Source organism: Phoxinus phoxinus, assembly GCF_949152265.1.
Source record: "Phoxinus phoxinus genome assembly, chromosome: 1".
In the NCBI taxonomy this organism is placed as follows: domain Eukaryota; kingdom Metazoa; phylum Chordata; class Actinopteri; order Cypriniformes; family Leuciscidae; genus Phoxinus; species Phoxinus phoxinus.
In genome coordinates this window covers 47,623,364-47,638,773 of record NC_136876.1, presented here as the reverse complement: position 1 = coordinate 47,638,773, position 15,410 = coordinate 47,623,364, and the positions used below count along the sequence as shown (strand labels likewise).

The following is a 15,410-nucleotide window of genomic DNA, read 5'->3' as shown; positions in this document are numbered from 1 at the left end:
TTTGTGGGAACTTTCATGGTAACTCTTGCCAGAACATCAACCAGCCAGATGATAACAGGAGTGAGGGAGATGCAGGGAAGTTGGATGAGGTTTGGTAAATTTTAAACTGATTTAGGAAGTTTTGTTTTGTAATGGTTTTAAACATTTTTATGGATTTTGTATGGATTTGGAGTCATTTTTACTCAAAACTAATGGCTGGGATAGATTCAGCACCCCTAAAAACCCATAGTTAGACATCTCAAAAGCTAATATTGGTAAAAAAAAAAATATATATTTTTTTTTCGGTACCCAGGCCCTCTGGTCACCCCAACTTTGATGGCCTCTCCAGGCGTTTCCCCGAGGATTTGGCCGTGGATAAATTGGGAGGTGTTACTAGACACCTATAGGAACACATGGTAAAAAAAGCTATTGGTAAGAATTTTTTTTGCAGATTGGCCAAAGAAATGCCTAACTTTCCCTAACTATTAACTGTTGTGCAAATGTAAATAGTGATGTGAGAAATGCACCAAAGCGACTGAGAAAAACTGGCTGCGAAGTTAAGGAACTTTCAAGTCTTTTCAAACATCCCCAAACATATATATGTATATTTTTTCATAATATAACTTTTGTTTAATTTTAAAAAAAACATGCCAAGAAGGGATCTGCAACTCTGACCGATGTCTACCTTCAACAGGGGACTCCCACAGCCTGCAATGGAACTGTGTGTGTGTGAACAGTGAAGTGAACTGGCAGTGAAGTCTGTCTTCATATGTGACTTTATATATATATAATGTTCACACAGGCATCAGAGATCACAATATGCATAGATAAATATATACAATATACAATTAAAAAAGAATGACCAAACCATCAGTTATCAAAAATTAAATAAATTGAATTGCTTGAGGAAAGACCATTTGAATCTGTTTTTCATACAACGGGTAAAAAAATATTTATAAATATGTTTGTGTGTATATATATACAGGTGAAAATTAAAATATTGTGCAAAAGTTATAATTTTGATGATTATGGCTTACAGCTGATGAAAACCACAAATTCAAAATTTCAGAAAATTCGATTATTAAATTGAAATCAATAAAAAAAAGGATTTTAAATACAGAAATGTCAGCCCTCTGAAAAGTATAATCATGCTGTATATAGTTATAAATACTAAATATATTAGTTTCACCTTTAAATTTGAATTACTCAAATGTCAACATTTGCACAATATTCTAATTTTCCGAGTTTCACACACACACACACACACACACACACACACACACACACACACACACACACACACACACACACACACACACACACACACACACACACACACACACACACACACACACACACACACACACACACACACACACACATATATACACACATATATAACAGTAACTTACTGGCAACAATTATCCAGTAGTTGCTGTATTTCATTCAACAGTAAAATTACAGTAAGACTACAGTGTTTAGCATACTGTAAAATTAAATACAGCATTTTACTGTATTTTTTACTGTGCTGAAGTACAGTATTGTACCGTTGATTTTCAAAAATACTGCTATAGTGCTACTGTATAACCTGTAGAATATTTTGAAAACCTGTAGAAATGTTATTTCAATTGTTGATGGGAAATGTAACAAATAACAATTGAAGCTTTAACTGCACAAAAAAGTTTATTGTGTATTTTAAACAATACATTAGTAGTAAAAATCATGGCATATTATAGAATAAAAATCTGATTTACAGTAAAACAAGACTAAGATTACAAAGTTCGTCGAGACAAACTTTAAGTTGGCTTGTGAAAGTTTGGACCAGATAGTTTGAAAAAGTTTAAAGTTTAAATTAGTTTAAAGTTTAAAGCAGTTTAAAATAGTTTGAAGTTTAAAGTAGTTTGAAGTTTAAAGTAGTTTGAAGTTTAACCCTCAGACGGTCCTCGGTCGTTTCTGACCGAAATATTTTCTGTTTTGAATTTTTAAAAATCACAGCTTCATCTGAATGTTACTTGGTGACTTTTATGGCATTAGGTATGTGAATACAAAAAAAAATTGAGGTCATGATCCGAGCATGTTAAGTGGTCGTGAAAAAAATAGTCACACTTCTGGTCTTCGGTCAAAAATGACCGACCCATAGGAAATGAATGGGAAATTTATAAAAATTCAAAAATTCTCCGCATTTTTGTGTGTACAATCTACAAATCGGACACAATCCTAAAAAAAAGTACACCGCAGGAAAGGGGGGAAACTCTACAACATCAAGAGTGCAAAACAGACACACCCACCCACACACACACACATACAAACACACTTTTATACACATACACACCAATAAATTCAGATTACAAAAAATATGTTTTGAATTTTTAAAAATCACAGCTTCATCGGAATGTTACGAAACTTGGTGACTTTTAGGGCATTATGTATGTGAACACACAAAAAAATTGACATAATCCGAGCATGCTAAGTGGTCATAAAAAAAATAGTCACACTTGTGGTCTTTGGTCAAAAATGACCCCCATAGGAAATTAATGGGAAATTGACCAAAACACTAAAATTCACCCAAAAAATGTTTTTACATTTTTTTTAAGTACACAGCATTAAAGGGGTGACACTCTAAAACATCTAGAGAAAAAAAAAAAAAAAAAAAAAAAAAAAAAAATCATAATTTTTTTTCTTTTTTATATATATATTAAAAATATATATATTTATATTTATATTAAACATCATTATATCACTAAGCCATGATGCCATATTAGGTGGATTGTGTGATTTCCACTGATAATTCTTCTTTCTAACACAATGTTTAGGTTTGACTAATCATATGCAAAAACTAACACTTTAAATCACTATTTCTAAAAAAATATATATCTAAAACTTGATAAGAAATAGTTTTTGAGCTTGTTTAAATATATATTCAAATCCACAAAAAAAAAAAAAAAAGTAAATGTGTCCATTAAACAGCTGGGGAAGTCACATGCCTCTCCATAGAGTGCTGTTTATGCCATCTAGTGGTTACACTATGGTTCTACGTTTTCTCTCCATACTCTCACCAGATGGCGCTAATCTGCTTCAACCATTTTTTTTTTGAAGGCCTAGACTCTATATTAAACTAAAATACTGCATTAAAAAAAAAAAAAAATATATATTTTTTTAAATTTGTATTATTTTCAATGGCAAAAATAGACCATAAATATTGCATAAATATTAATAAATTCAATCAAATTCACTCAAAATACAAAATTAAAAAGAAAAATATTATAGAAAAAAAATAAATTGCATTGGTTTTACTGGGATGGAGGAAATTCAATTTTTAGGTGTCCGGTCACTTCTGACCGGGAAGGCCCAGGATGTGACTCCGAAACGAAGACCGTTTGAGGGTTAAATTAGTGTAAAGTTTAAAATAGTTTAAAGTTTAAAGTAGTTTAAAGTTTAAAGTAGTTTACAGTTAAAAATAGTTTAAACTTTAAAGTAGTTTGAAGTTTAAATTAGTGTAAAGTTTAAATTAGTTTAAAGTAGTTTAAAGTTTAGTTTACAGTTAAAAATAGTTTAAAGTAGATTAAAGTTTAAATTAGTTTAAAGTGATTTGAAGTTTGAAGTAGTTTAAAGTTTAAAATAGTTTAAAGTATAGTTTGAAGTAGTTTAAAGTTACTAGGGTGTTTCTAGAGGGTTGCTAAGGTGTTCTGAGTGGTTGCTAGGGTATTTTGGGTGGTTGCTAGGGTGTTGCTAGGGAGTTCTGAGGTATTTTGGGTGGTTGCTATGGTGTTGCTAGGGAGTTCTGAGGTATTTTGGGTGGTTGCTAGGGTGTTGCTAGGGTGTTATAATGTGTTTTGGGTGGTTGCTATGGTGTTGCTAGGGAGTTCTGAGGTATTTTGGGTGGTTGCTAGGGTGTTGCTAGGGAGTTCTGAGGTATTTTGGGTGGTTGCCAGGGTGTTGCTAGCGAGTTCTGAGGTATTTTGGGTGGTTGCTAGGGTGTTGCTAGGGAGTTCTGAGGTATTTTGGGTGGTTACTAGGGTGTTGCTAGGGTGTTCTAAGGTGTTTTGGGTGGTTGCTATGGTGTTGCTAGGGTGTTCTAAGGTATTTTGGGTGGTTGCTAGGGTGTTATGGGTGGTTGCTAGGGTGTTCTAAGGTGTTTTGGGTGGTTGCTATGGTGTTGCTAGGGAGTTCTAAGGTAGTTTGGGTGGTTGCTAGGGTGTTCTAAGGTATTTTAGGCGGTTTCTAGGGTCTTATGGGTGGTTGCTATGGTGTTGCTAGGGTGTTCTAACACACACTAACTTGCTCACACACACACACACACACACACACACACACACACACACACACACACACACACACACACACACACACACACACACACACACACACACACACACACACACACACACACACACACACAAGCTTTCATTTCTATCCTTGTGGGGACATTCCATAGGCGTAATGGTTTTTATACTGTACAAACTGTATATTCTATCCCCTTACACTGCCCCTATCCCTAAACCCAACCATCACAGGAGACATTCTGCATTTTTACATTTTCAAAAATATATAATTTAGTATGTTTATTAACCCATTCCCCTCATGGGGACCGCTGGCTGGTCCCCACAATGGAGGTGATCTCAGGTTTTACTACACTGTTAGACCTTACCGGGTTTTTTTACAGTAAAATACTGGCAACACTGTTGCCAGTAATTTACTGTTATTTGTACAGTTATTTACTGTATTATACAGTTTGTTACTGTAAAATGCACTAAATTAAAATTTGACTTAAAACTAATTTCACTTGCAGAAACTGACTGCCTTAAATTGACCAACTGTAATTTAAATGTGTAAAACTAAAATGTGTAATGCATTAATAATGTGAGAAAAGAGTTAAGAACTTCCATTACAAACCATTAAAAAACTTAAGTACATAAAAAGATTTCCACTGAACCAGCAATTACATTCTGTTAAATAAAGCAACATGCAGCGTATCACCGATGTTTCCAGATCTTCTGCTGGACTGAAGCACAGGCTCTACTCTTCAGCACAATGGTGACCCAAAAAACAAAATTTTACAGTAAACTACTGGCAACAGTGTTGCCAGTATAAACCTGTTTTATAACTTACAGTTTATTACTGTTTAAATACATTTTGTGGGTGTGTCTTTTTATCTTACACTGTTAACCCTTTCAACCCCACAGGAACATCCGCACTACAAAGAGTAAAAAGTAACATTGACGCAGTGTTGCAGTGAGATCATTAAGATCATTAAGTGAATATGTAAGTGATTGTTGAGCATTAGTGATGAACACCTGCTGTTAACAAGCAGAATCACTGAAGGAAAGAGGAACACAAGAACAGAAAATAGAGAAACACAACTACAACTGACTTCCAGCCATTACACATTATTACACGTATTATTAACCAGTTTGACTTTATTTCTGTCATACGTCTACAGAAGTAGTTATTGAGATGTTTAATTGAAAATGTTTGATTTAAAGTTACCATTTATAGAGATCAGTGTTTGCTTTAGTTGGGTTGCTGATGCCAACACATAATGTTTTCTCTTGTTGCTTGAGCTGTGTTTTTGCAAGTCACACTTGTGCACACACACAGTTCGTGAATGATTGTGGTTATATTCACTATCATGACAAAATCATTATGTGGCCTGTCCATTCACTAAGAAGTTAGTTCTCACTCATTCAGAGTTTAATTCTCAATCAAAAGTGTTACGTTACCACCACTGTGAAACAACAGCAACAATGACTAATTTATTTCTAACACATGCATAACCAAAAATAAAAGGGCTACACTGTCTTGTAGAAACAAAGAAATATCACAAATTAGAACATGTATCTCAACAATGGTAGGAATATATATTTTTTTAATTATTATTCATGCAGCAGAGCATGCTGGGAGTTTTATACTATCCTGGTACCCAGCATGCATTGCGACATGAAACTTCTGATCATCACCATTGTTGAGATTCATATGATGATTGTTGATGTCTGTGTGTGTCAGAGTCAAGCAGGAGTTAATACAAATTTAATGCACTATATGATTTCAAAAATTTTCAGTTGGCCTGATTTCAGAAATATTGCTGTATTTCATGTAGTGGATTATCAGATATATGGTATTAAACCAGAAATTCATAGCTCACATATATTAAATAGTAATAAATCATGTATGATTTTGAAATCACAAAACCAAATACTCCTGATTTGACTTGCCCTTAACTTTTCTTGCTGTAACAAATGTGCTTTATACACTCACTGTTACAACAGCCGAAGAGAGATGATTGAACGAAGTCTTTGAGTTAAGGTACAAGAGACCAACTAAAGCAAATACTGATCTCCATCATGGTGACAACAAACTTTATTATTAACTAAATCCCTGTTCATTCTCAACAAGAACTTGAAATAAATAATGTTAAACTGGTTTCACACTCAGTGTGGCTGGAAGTCAGTTGTAGTTCTTGTGTTTCTCTTTTTTCTGTTCTTGTTTCTCTGTCCTTCAGTGATTCTGCTTATCAGGTGTTCATCAGTGTCTCAATTCACTCACTTCTTTTCATTCAAGTGGACTATATTAGTGAACTAGTGTAGGGAATAGTGAATGAGGGTATAGGGTGTGATTGGGAAAACAGCCTCTGAGTGTCGACTTTGAGCGCTGTTAATTCACAGTATATTCCTGTAGGTATAGTCCTGTATATTACTGTTTTAATGGAAAATGGTATGATATTGTAAGAATGTGGGCTTTTTCTACAGTAAGGGCTAACAGTGTATCCTTGTGGGGACATTCGGTTCCCACAATGCATAATAAACCAAGCCCACACACACACACACACACACACACACACACACACACACACACAAACACACACACACACACAGTCAAGAGTTTTTGAATTTAGAGTTTAGTTAGGGTTGAGGTAAGGCACGAGGCCATGATTGTGATGCAGTGATGATGATGTTGATGATGATGATTGTGATGCAGTGATGATGATGATGATGATTGTGATGCAGTGATGATGATGATGATGATTGTGATGCATGCAGTGATGATGATGATGATGATGATTGTGATGCAGTGATGATGATGATTGTGATACAGTGATGTGTGTATCTTTAAGGTGGTGGGTTTTGGGTTAGCCGTTCTGGGAATTTGGCTCTTTATCCACGCTCAATTCCAAGCAGTCGTCGCCGAACATGAAATGAACGAAATGAACATGAAAAAGTTCACTATCGGTTCGTCCATCTATTATTTCTCAATTTTCATCTGTGGACTAACATGATATTTACACTCTATTTACACTGAAGTCTGTAAGCTTATCTGTGACTTGACGTGTTCTGTCTGTCAGGTTTAACGATGTTGATCATCACTGGTACTCTGATGATGCTGGCCGCTGTTATCGGCAATCGTGGAGCATTAAAGAAGATGAAACTTGCTCTTTATTTGGTAAGGAAAACACTCATTACAGATTTATTACACTTATTCATAGAGCAGATATAACTCAAGATGATCTCTAAAGAATTGCATGTGTTGACATTTAAACAAAGCTGTAAAACACCTTCAGGATTCAGACTACAGTTGGATGAAACTCTGATTTAGAGAATATTTTTCCCAAACCAGTAAAATGTAACTCAACATAGTCACTTTCGAGAAAAGCTGGAACAGTCATGGCTATTATCTTCTTTCCTTTGTGTGTATCTGTGAAAATTGACGTTTGCTGAAACAATTAAAAAATGTACTTCACCCAGTCAACACTTTGATCTCACAGTGATCTCTCCATATGATCACAATGTGAGGTCACAGTGAGTTAAAAGTGTAACCGCACTGTGCACTCACTGTGTGCTCATATTATGGTCACAATATGAGCTCATCCCAGCTAAAAATGTTATTGGACGTGGACTCCAACATCACTCAGATGTCAAATTTTGGTTGAAAATTAAAATTGGGTTGACGTCTAAACATTTTTCTGATGTCAGAATCCAACTTTATTAAACAACTCCACAAACAGCATTACTAGCTTCACTTATTACAAAAAACAAACAAAAAAAATCTCAAATTGTAAGTTGCCATTATGGAGATCAGTGTTTGCTTTAGTTGGGCTCTTGACCCTTATATTATTAACTATAGATTTTGCTTGTCTGCTGTTACTGATTAATAACAGTCAGACGGACAAAGAGAAATTGTGATCTGATGGTATCGGTTATGTTTTGGCATAATCATATTGTGATCTGAAATGATCAAAACATATTTAGATAGTTTGGGTGAACTTGTTTATACAGTAGCTCTATGTTTCTAAATCATATGATTTTCAGTATTTTTAATATAATCCAATTATGGTTGTTCTGATCAAAAACACAGACATCAATAATCAGCCTGTGAATCTCAACAATGGTGACAATAATAAAGCATGTTGCAGTGGCTGCCACCAATCAACTCATTAATGGCTCCCATCATGCATTGCGGAATTAATAAATTATGATCTGATTTGTCGAAGTAATTTCCTTTTCCTAATTGAATATTTTGCCGATCACCATTGTTGAGATGCATAGACTGAATCTTCATGTCTGTGTGTGCCTAAAATAAGTTTTTTTTTTTTTCAAAACAACTTTAAAATAAATTATTCCGTATTTATTTATCAAAAATTCTGGATGTTTATGTAGAATCACAGTTATGCTGTAATAAACAACTTAAATCTAAATCAGAAATAATTATGATTGTCATAACATAACCAATAGATCACTTTTTTTCTTTGTTCATCTGTCTGTTATAATAACAGCAGGCACACAACATTTTAAGTAAACAATATAAGGGTCAACAGCCCAACTAAAGCAAACACAGATCTCCATAATGGTGGCTTACAATTTGTGATTTTCTCCTGTGATTCTGCTTGTTAACATCAGGTGTTCATCACTAATACTCAATAATCACTCAATTAATAACTTAATTATCTCATTAACTTCAACACTCTTGAGTGTTCATTAAACACTCATATTTTAACACTTTACACTCTTGAGTGTGGACTCAAATAAACTCCCAGGAGTGTTAATTTAACACTGGAGTTTTTGCTGGGTATATACTTCACATTTTCTCTTTTTTTAATAAACTCAACAGCCAGAGAAAAACTAACATCAAATAGTCAAGGCCAAAGAGCCCAACTAAAGCAAACACTGACCTCCATAATGGTGACCAAACCAAACAACTACTTTCAAACCAACTTCGACATCTAAACCTCTTTTAAGAGGATCAGTCCTGTGTCTGCTGGGAAACTTCCCGCTAAACCCTTATAATAATGTTAGGGGATAATGTTCTATCAATGTAATCACTAAACATTTTTAAAATGTTTTTAGAGACTGTTATCCTACTTTTTAGGAGAACATTCTGGTAACAAAAATAAAATTAGCTACAGAAACCATAACATAATATAATGCTCTCAAAACATTCATAGAACAATAACATTTCTAGCTGGGATGAGCTCATATTGTGGCCATGAGCACACAGTGAGTGCGCTGTGAGGTTACACTTTTAGCTCACTGTGAACTCACATTGCTCACGTTGTGACCACATGATGAGATCACTGTGAGATCACCGTGTTGACTGGGCATCTAAATAGCATGAGAATTGATGTGGTGGTTGACTCTTGCTAGCTCTACAAAAATATAAAAATAAATTGTAATAACATCTGGCTGTATGTTTGCATGAAAAATCATACTGAATATGTTTGACAATAAAGTGTGATTTTGTTATATAATAATAATAATAATAATATATATATATATATATATATATATATATATATATATATATATATATATATAATAATATATATATATATATATATATATATATATATATATATATATTTAAACAAACGTAATATCACTCACTTTATTAATGTTTTTACTTTGTTAAATTTGTGCAGTGTGGGATTCAATTATTTTTTTTAATTTATGTAAATAAAAACTTTCTTTTTTTTCCACAGACATCAATCTGAGACTATAAACTGTATTATTTTATTATACTATTTAATTTGTTACATTTAAAATCAGTTACAGAAAACACACAAAAATGAAGGGGCGAAAACACAACACATCCCTGATAGAGTAAACATACAAACCCATCACTCATCAACAAAATCACTCATAAGAAATTAAAAATGGGCTGCCATATATAGCTCTCTGTTACAAAGGCCTAATTTGTAAAAAAAAAAAAAAAAAAAGATCAGCTAAAAAAATCAGCTACAATGCATAACACAAACAAAAATGAGTGACACCACAACACATCCACGATGGAGAACAAATGCACACACACAATAAACAAAGATTTAACAAACATAAAACACATATAAAACACTATTTTCAGGTGTAACTACAATTGTCATAATTCAGTTTTTTTTACTTTAGTACCAAAAAATGGTCAACTTTGAAAAAAGTCATTTTTTATTGTTACACAGTAACATCCCCAGTGTTAAATCAACACTGCTCAGAGCATATATGGTCCCACTCTACAGAGTGTTAAAATAACACTGAATCAGTGTTAAAGGAACACTCCGACTTTTTGGGACTTTAGCCTATTCAACTTATCCCCCAGAGTTAGATAAATCCATACATACCTTTTTCATCTCCGTGCGTGCTATAAGTCTGTTTGACGCACCCACCGCTAGCCTAGCTTAGCACAAAGACTGGATGTAAATGGTTGCAGCTAGCATACTAATCCAAATAAGTGACAAAATAACGCAAACATTTTCCTATTTACATGTTGTGATTTGTATAGTCACAGAGTGTACAAAAAATAAAGTCATATGAGACACAGACATTTTTTAACCGTATAAATACTTGGGCGGAGTGATAACCGCAGCACCTGAGACGCGCCGTGGTGAGGAGCAGAGAGTTCGTTCAGAGCGCGTCTCAGGTGCGCTGCGGTTATCACTCCGCCCTATATTCAGGGGATATAGTTCCCAGTATTTATACGGTTAAAATATGTCTGTGTCTCATGTGACTTTGTTTTTTGTACACTCTGTGACTATACAAATCACAACATGTAAATAGGAAAATGTTTGCGTTATTTTGTCACTTATTTGGATTAGTATGCTAGCTGCAACCATTTACATCCAGTCTTTGTGCTAAGCTAGGCTAGCGGTGGGTGCGTCAAACAGACTTATAGCACGCACGGAGATGAAAAAGGTATGTATGGACTTATCTAACTCTGGGGGATAAGGTGAATAGGCTAAAGTCCCAAAAAGTCGGAGTGTTCCTTTAAAGTTAATGAGTTAAAGTGATTAATTAAGTGGTGATTGAGCATTAACTATGAACACTTGCTGTTAACAAGCAGAATCACTGAAGGAAAGAGAAACACAAGAACTACAACTGACTTTTAGTCACAGCTTTAAATTAAATCCCCTGAAGATAAAAGAAGACATTACAATCTGTGAAGATCTCAGCAGAGGAGGATTAAACAACTCCACAAACAGCATTACCAGCTTCACTTATTACTAACCAGACTGACTTTATTTCTGTTATTTGTCATTGGACAAAGGTTTAGATGTCGATGTTTTGAAACAAAACAAAAACAACAAAAGTTGTCAGTTGTTATTAAAAAATTACACTTTTTTTGACAAAGAGTGGTTATCCTGTATTACATTTTTTATATACATTGTATAATTTTTTTGGAAATTTTAATTTTTATATTAGAAACAACAGACATCAAGAATCAGAGTATGAATCTCAACAATGGTGACATGCTTAATGCTGCAATGCATGCTGGGAGCCATGAGTTTTATACTATGGTGCCTCCCTTAATGCATTGCGGCATAAAGCATTTCACCATTAATGAGATTTATATGGGGATTATTGATGTCTGTGTGTTTGTCCAAAGATTACTTTTCCAATAATAAAGATTCAGCTTGATGACTGATCTGTAGAAAGAAATTAATGTTTTTGAAAATAATATATTAATACCAAATGACCATTTTCAGTAAATTATAAAATCTTTTATTTTTTGCACTTTGTGATGTTGAAAACTGTAGGCCTATTCTCTGACCATCTTGGTTGCTGGCTTTCTTTGCAACTTTTGAGTGTTTTGGTGAACACTGTTACAATGACCATAAAATCACACAAGAAATTAAGAATCAAATTGCTCAACTAAAGGCAACACTGTTCACCATAATGGTGATTTTTAAATGGTTACTAAAACATCAACATCTAAACCTCTGTTAATATTCAATAAAACTTCTGTAGACGTCTGACAGAAATAAAGTCAGTCTGGTTAGTAATAAGGGAAGCTGGTAATGCTGTTTGTGGAGTTGTTTAATCCTCCTCTGCTGAGATCTTCACAGATTTAATGTCTTATTTTTATCTTCAGTTGATTTAATCTAAGGCTGTGACTAAAAGTCAGTTGTAGTTCTTGTGTTTCTCTTTCCTTCAGTGATTCTGCTTGTTGACAGCAGGTGTTCATCATTAATGCTCAATCATCACTTAATTAATCACTTAATTATCTCATTAACTTTAACACTGCTTCAGTGTTATTTTAACACTCTGTAGAGTGGGACCATATAGCCTATGCTCCGAGCAGAGTTGATTTAACACTGGGGATTTTGCTGTGTATAATAATTATTTATTTTATAATGTATAAACGTAAATATAAATAAAAACCTTGTGAAAAGATGTATACCCATGAGGAAATGGAAAGTGAGCCATTGAGTAATGCTTTGATGCCATCTACTGGCTCTAGTTCAAATTTCATGCTATTTTAATTTTAAAAGTGTTTGTTCTCCAGTTAAAGGTTGTATCAGTGATTTCAGGCCCCCCAAAAAATGATCACATTCATCGAATCTTTCCTAACGATCCGCTAGCTGCCCGCCCCATAAGCAGGCTGTCAAAAAAAGTAATTGTTTACACAAAAATATCTTACCCATCGTCTTCTTGCTTGTCTAATTTCTGTCGCTCTACATACTTCATCTGGTATAATGGAAACGATTGGCTATGAGCTACGTACAGGCGCATTTGATAGACATTCTTAGCACCCAATAAACGGCGCCGGGCATTCGTAAACCACGCCTCAAATACGAGAAAATGCACATGTGGTTCCCAGACCCAAGTCTCAACGAGAATTGGGTCTGGCGTTAGCCAGGCTATTAAATCCCCCCAACACTGCACAAATGTAGAGTAAAAACAGTAATACAGTGAGTAATACATTTTTGTTAAAAAAACATTACATTATTATGTTACAAAATCACGTTTTATTGTCTGAGGTCTCTGGAGACCCCAACAGCCTGAGTGTACATCCCAAACAAATAGCTAATAAGGGTTAACTTAAACTGACAACATTGTCTGACCTGAATTAGATTAACTACATTTATGTACTGAAAAACATTTCTGTTTTTCTGATGTTCAGTTTTCTGGCCTGCTGTCCTTTCTGATCATCATTGAAATCACAGAAGGTGTGGTGGCCTCCGTGTGGAGTGGATCGGTAAACACACACAAGCTGCGTATCATTTCTGATGATGTGTCCTCCGGGGGCCTCATTTGAAGGCTGCATACATCATCGAAGCGGTTTAATTTAAGAAAAGTAACCGTTAGATTGCAAAGAAAGAAAGAAATTACAGTATTTTACACCTCACAAGGAATAACAGTCAATTTTATGACGGTTACTTTTCTTAAATAAGAGATCCTTGATGACGTATGCAGCCTTCAAATGCGACCTCCGGAGGACGCAGCTACAGAGATCATGAGTTTGTTGTGTTGTAGGTGTCAGACGAGTTGGTGAAGATGTACAACACGATCTACACTCGGTATCAGAACACAGGGGGTCCTGGTGAAATCATGAGCCTCAATATATTCCACAATGTTGTAAGCCACACACACGTTGATACTCATGTCATTAATGACGACATTAGGCATAATGGTTTTATGCTGATCTACAAAAAAAAATCTCAGAAAACTTTCTGATTTTTTTTACATTTTTAATTTTAAAAAATCAATGTTTATTTAGTGACTTGAATTATGAGGACACTACACAGCAAAATCCCCATTGTTAAATGAACACTCCTCAGTGTACATATGTGTCCACACTACAGGGTGTTAAAATTAACTGAAGCAGTGTTGAAGTTAATGAGATAATTAAGTGTGGTATGCCTGTAATACAGCCATGGTGTACAGCGCAGTACCAGCCTGAGCTGCTGAAAAAGTACGTGATAATGCGATCCCAGGGGAGAGAAAGCCCTCTCCAATCTGAGACAGCATCATAATCACGTGCAATTTAAATTGGTCGACCTCAAGGGCACAAAGACACGTCATGTATATTATAATTACATCTTGATTTACAAGCTTTGAATGTTTTATGGGACTATTTTTGCCGTGATCAGAGTAGGTAGGAACGCTCATAGGCGGCGAATTCACAAGATTCAATGTCCTTTGCCCGAGCCGAAGAAGCGCAGAGGCACACTTCGGTAATTAGGCAAAAGGACATCGTGATCTGGAGAGAGAGCAAGCGAAAAGGACGCACCCGTCTCTCGACGGAAATGACAGGAGAATTCAGCTGCATAATTTATTCATGCTGCAATGCATTATGGGAGCCATGGCTGTGTTTTGATTGGTGACTCCCATCATGCACTGCAACATGAAGCATTTGTGTGATTGCTACCATTGTTGAGATTCATATGTAGATTAATCTTGTCTGTGTGTGATTCTTAAACCTTCAGATTATTACATCACTGTTGGAATTAATTACTGTTACGATAAATTAGTAAAGCATTTGTAGTTAGTTTATAATGCTGAGTGAATTCAGTAATGATGGCCAAATGAAGTGTTTTGAAGCATTATTGCTTCCTCATTCAATTGTGTCAAAAATGGTTCATCAGCTTCATTCAAATAGAGATCGCAGCACCATATCCTGGTGAAGTAAATGTAATGCAACAAAGCTGACAACCATAAAATGCAATAGGTTTATATGTTAATGCCCTGTTAATGCCCTGCTGAAACAGTGTTAGTGCTGTGAATTTTACAGATACTGATGAATTTCATGTGTTCACCTTGATAATAAAACATTAAGCATGATGTGTGTGTGTAATTATTTCTTTAGACAAGGACAGAAGATCAGACTAGCTTAAAAAAAGTTGGAAACCATCACAGAAATTCTAATGGTTTCTATTAAAATACAAATAGGAACCATAGGCTTTTAACATTTAAACCACTACATAATTATTTTTGTGTTTGGGACATATTCCATTAGGATTGAATGCCCCCACCAATAGAACCCAAATCAGTAGAGACCCACAGAGACCACTATAATTCCCATTACGACCAATAAAATTCCCATGAAAACCATTAAATCCAATAGAATTTCTGTAATGGTTTCTATAGGTTTTTTTAGCAGGGCAGACCTGTGTTTGTAACGCGTCGTCTCTCCTAAATCCAAAACAATTCCACATAGCTGAAGTGCTGTTC

At 34.8% G+C, this 15,410-nt stretch overlaps 1 protein-coding gene across 3 annotated transcripts in view; it reads left to right on the top strand.

Annotated features, from left to right (window-relative positions):
• Window positions 1–15,410, top strand: part of LOC307003727 (CD9 antigen-like) — a 42,439-nt gene that overhangs the window by 17,005 nt on the left and 10,024 nt on the right. For 2 of the 3 annotated variants that reach the window (XM_079622476.1, XM_079622475.1), the window contains 4 exons: window positions 7,091–7,205; window positions 7,319–7,416; window positions 13,360–13,434; window positions 13,713–13,814. In XM_079622476.1, the coding sequence (XP_079478602.1) occupies window positions 7,091–7,205; window positions 7,319–7,416; window positions 13,360–13,434; window positions 13,713–13,814 (390 nt within the window). The remainder of the gene's footprint in view (window positions 1–7,090; window positions 7,206–7,318; window positions 7,417–13,359; window positions 13,435–13,712; window positions 13,815–15,410) is intronic. The other variant, XM_079622477.1, reaches the window with a different exon arrangement.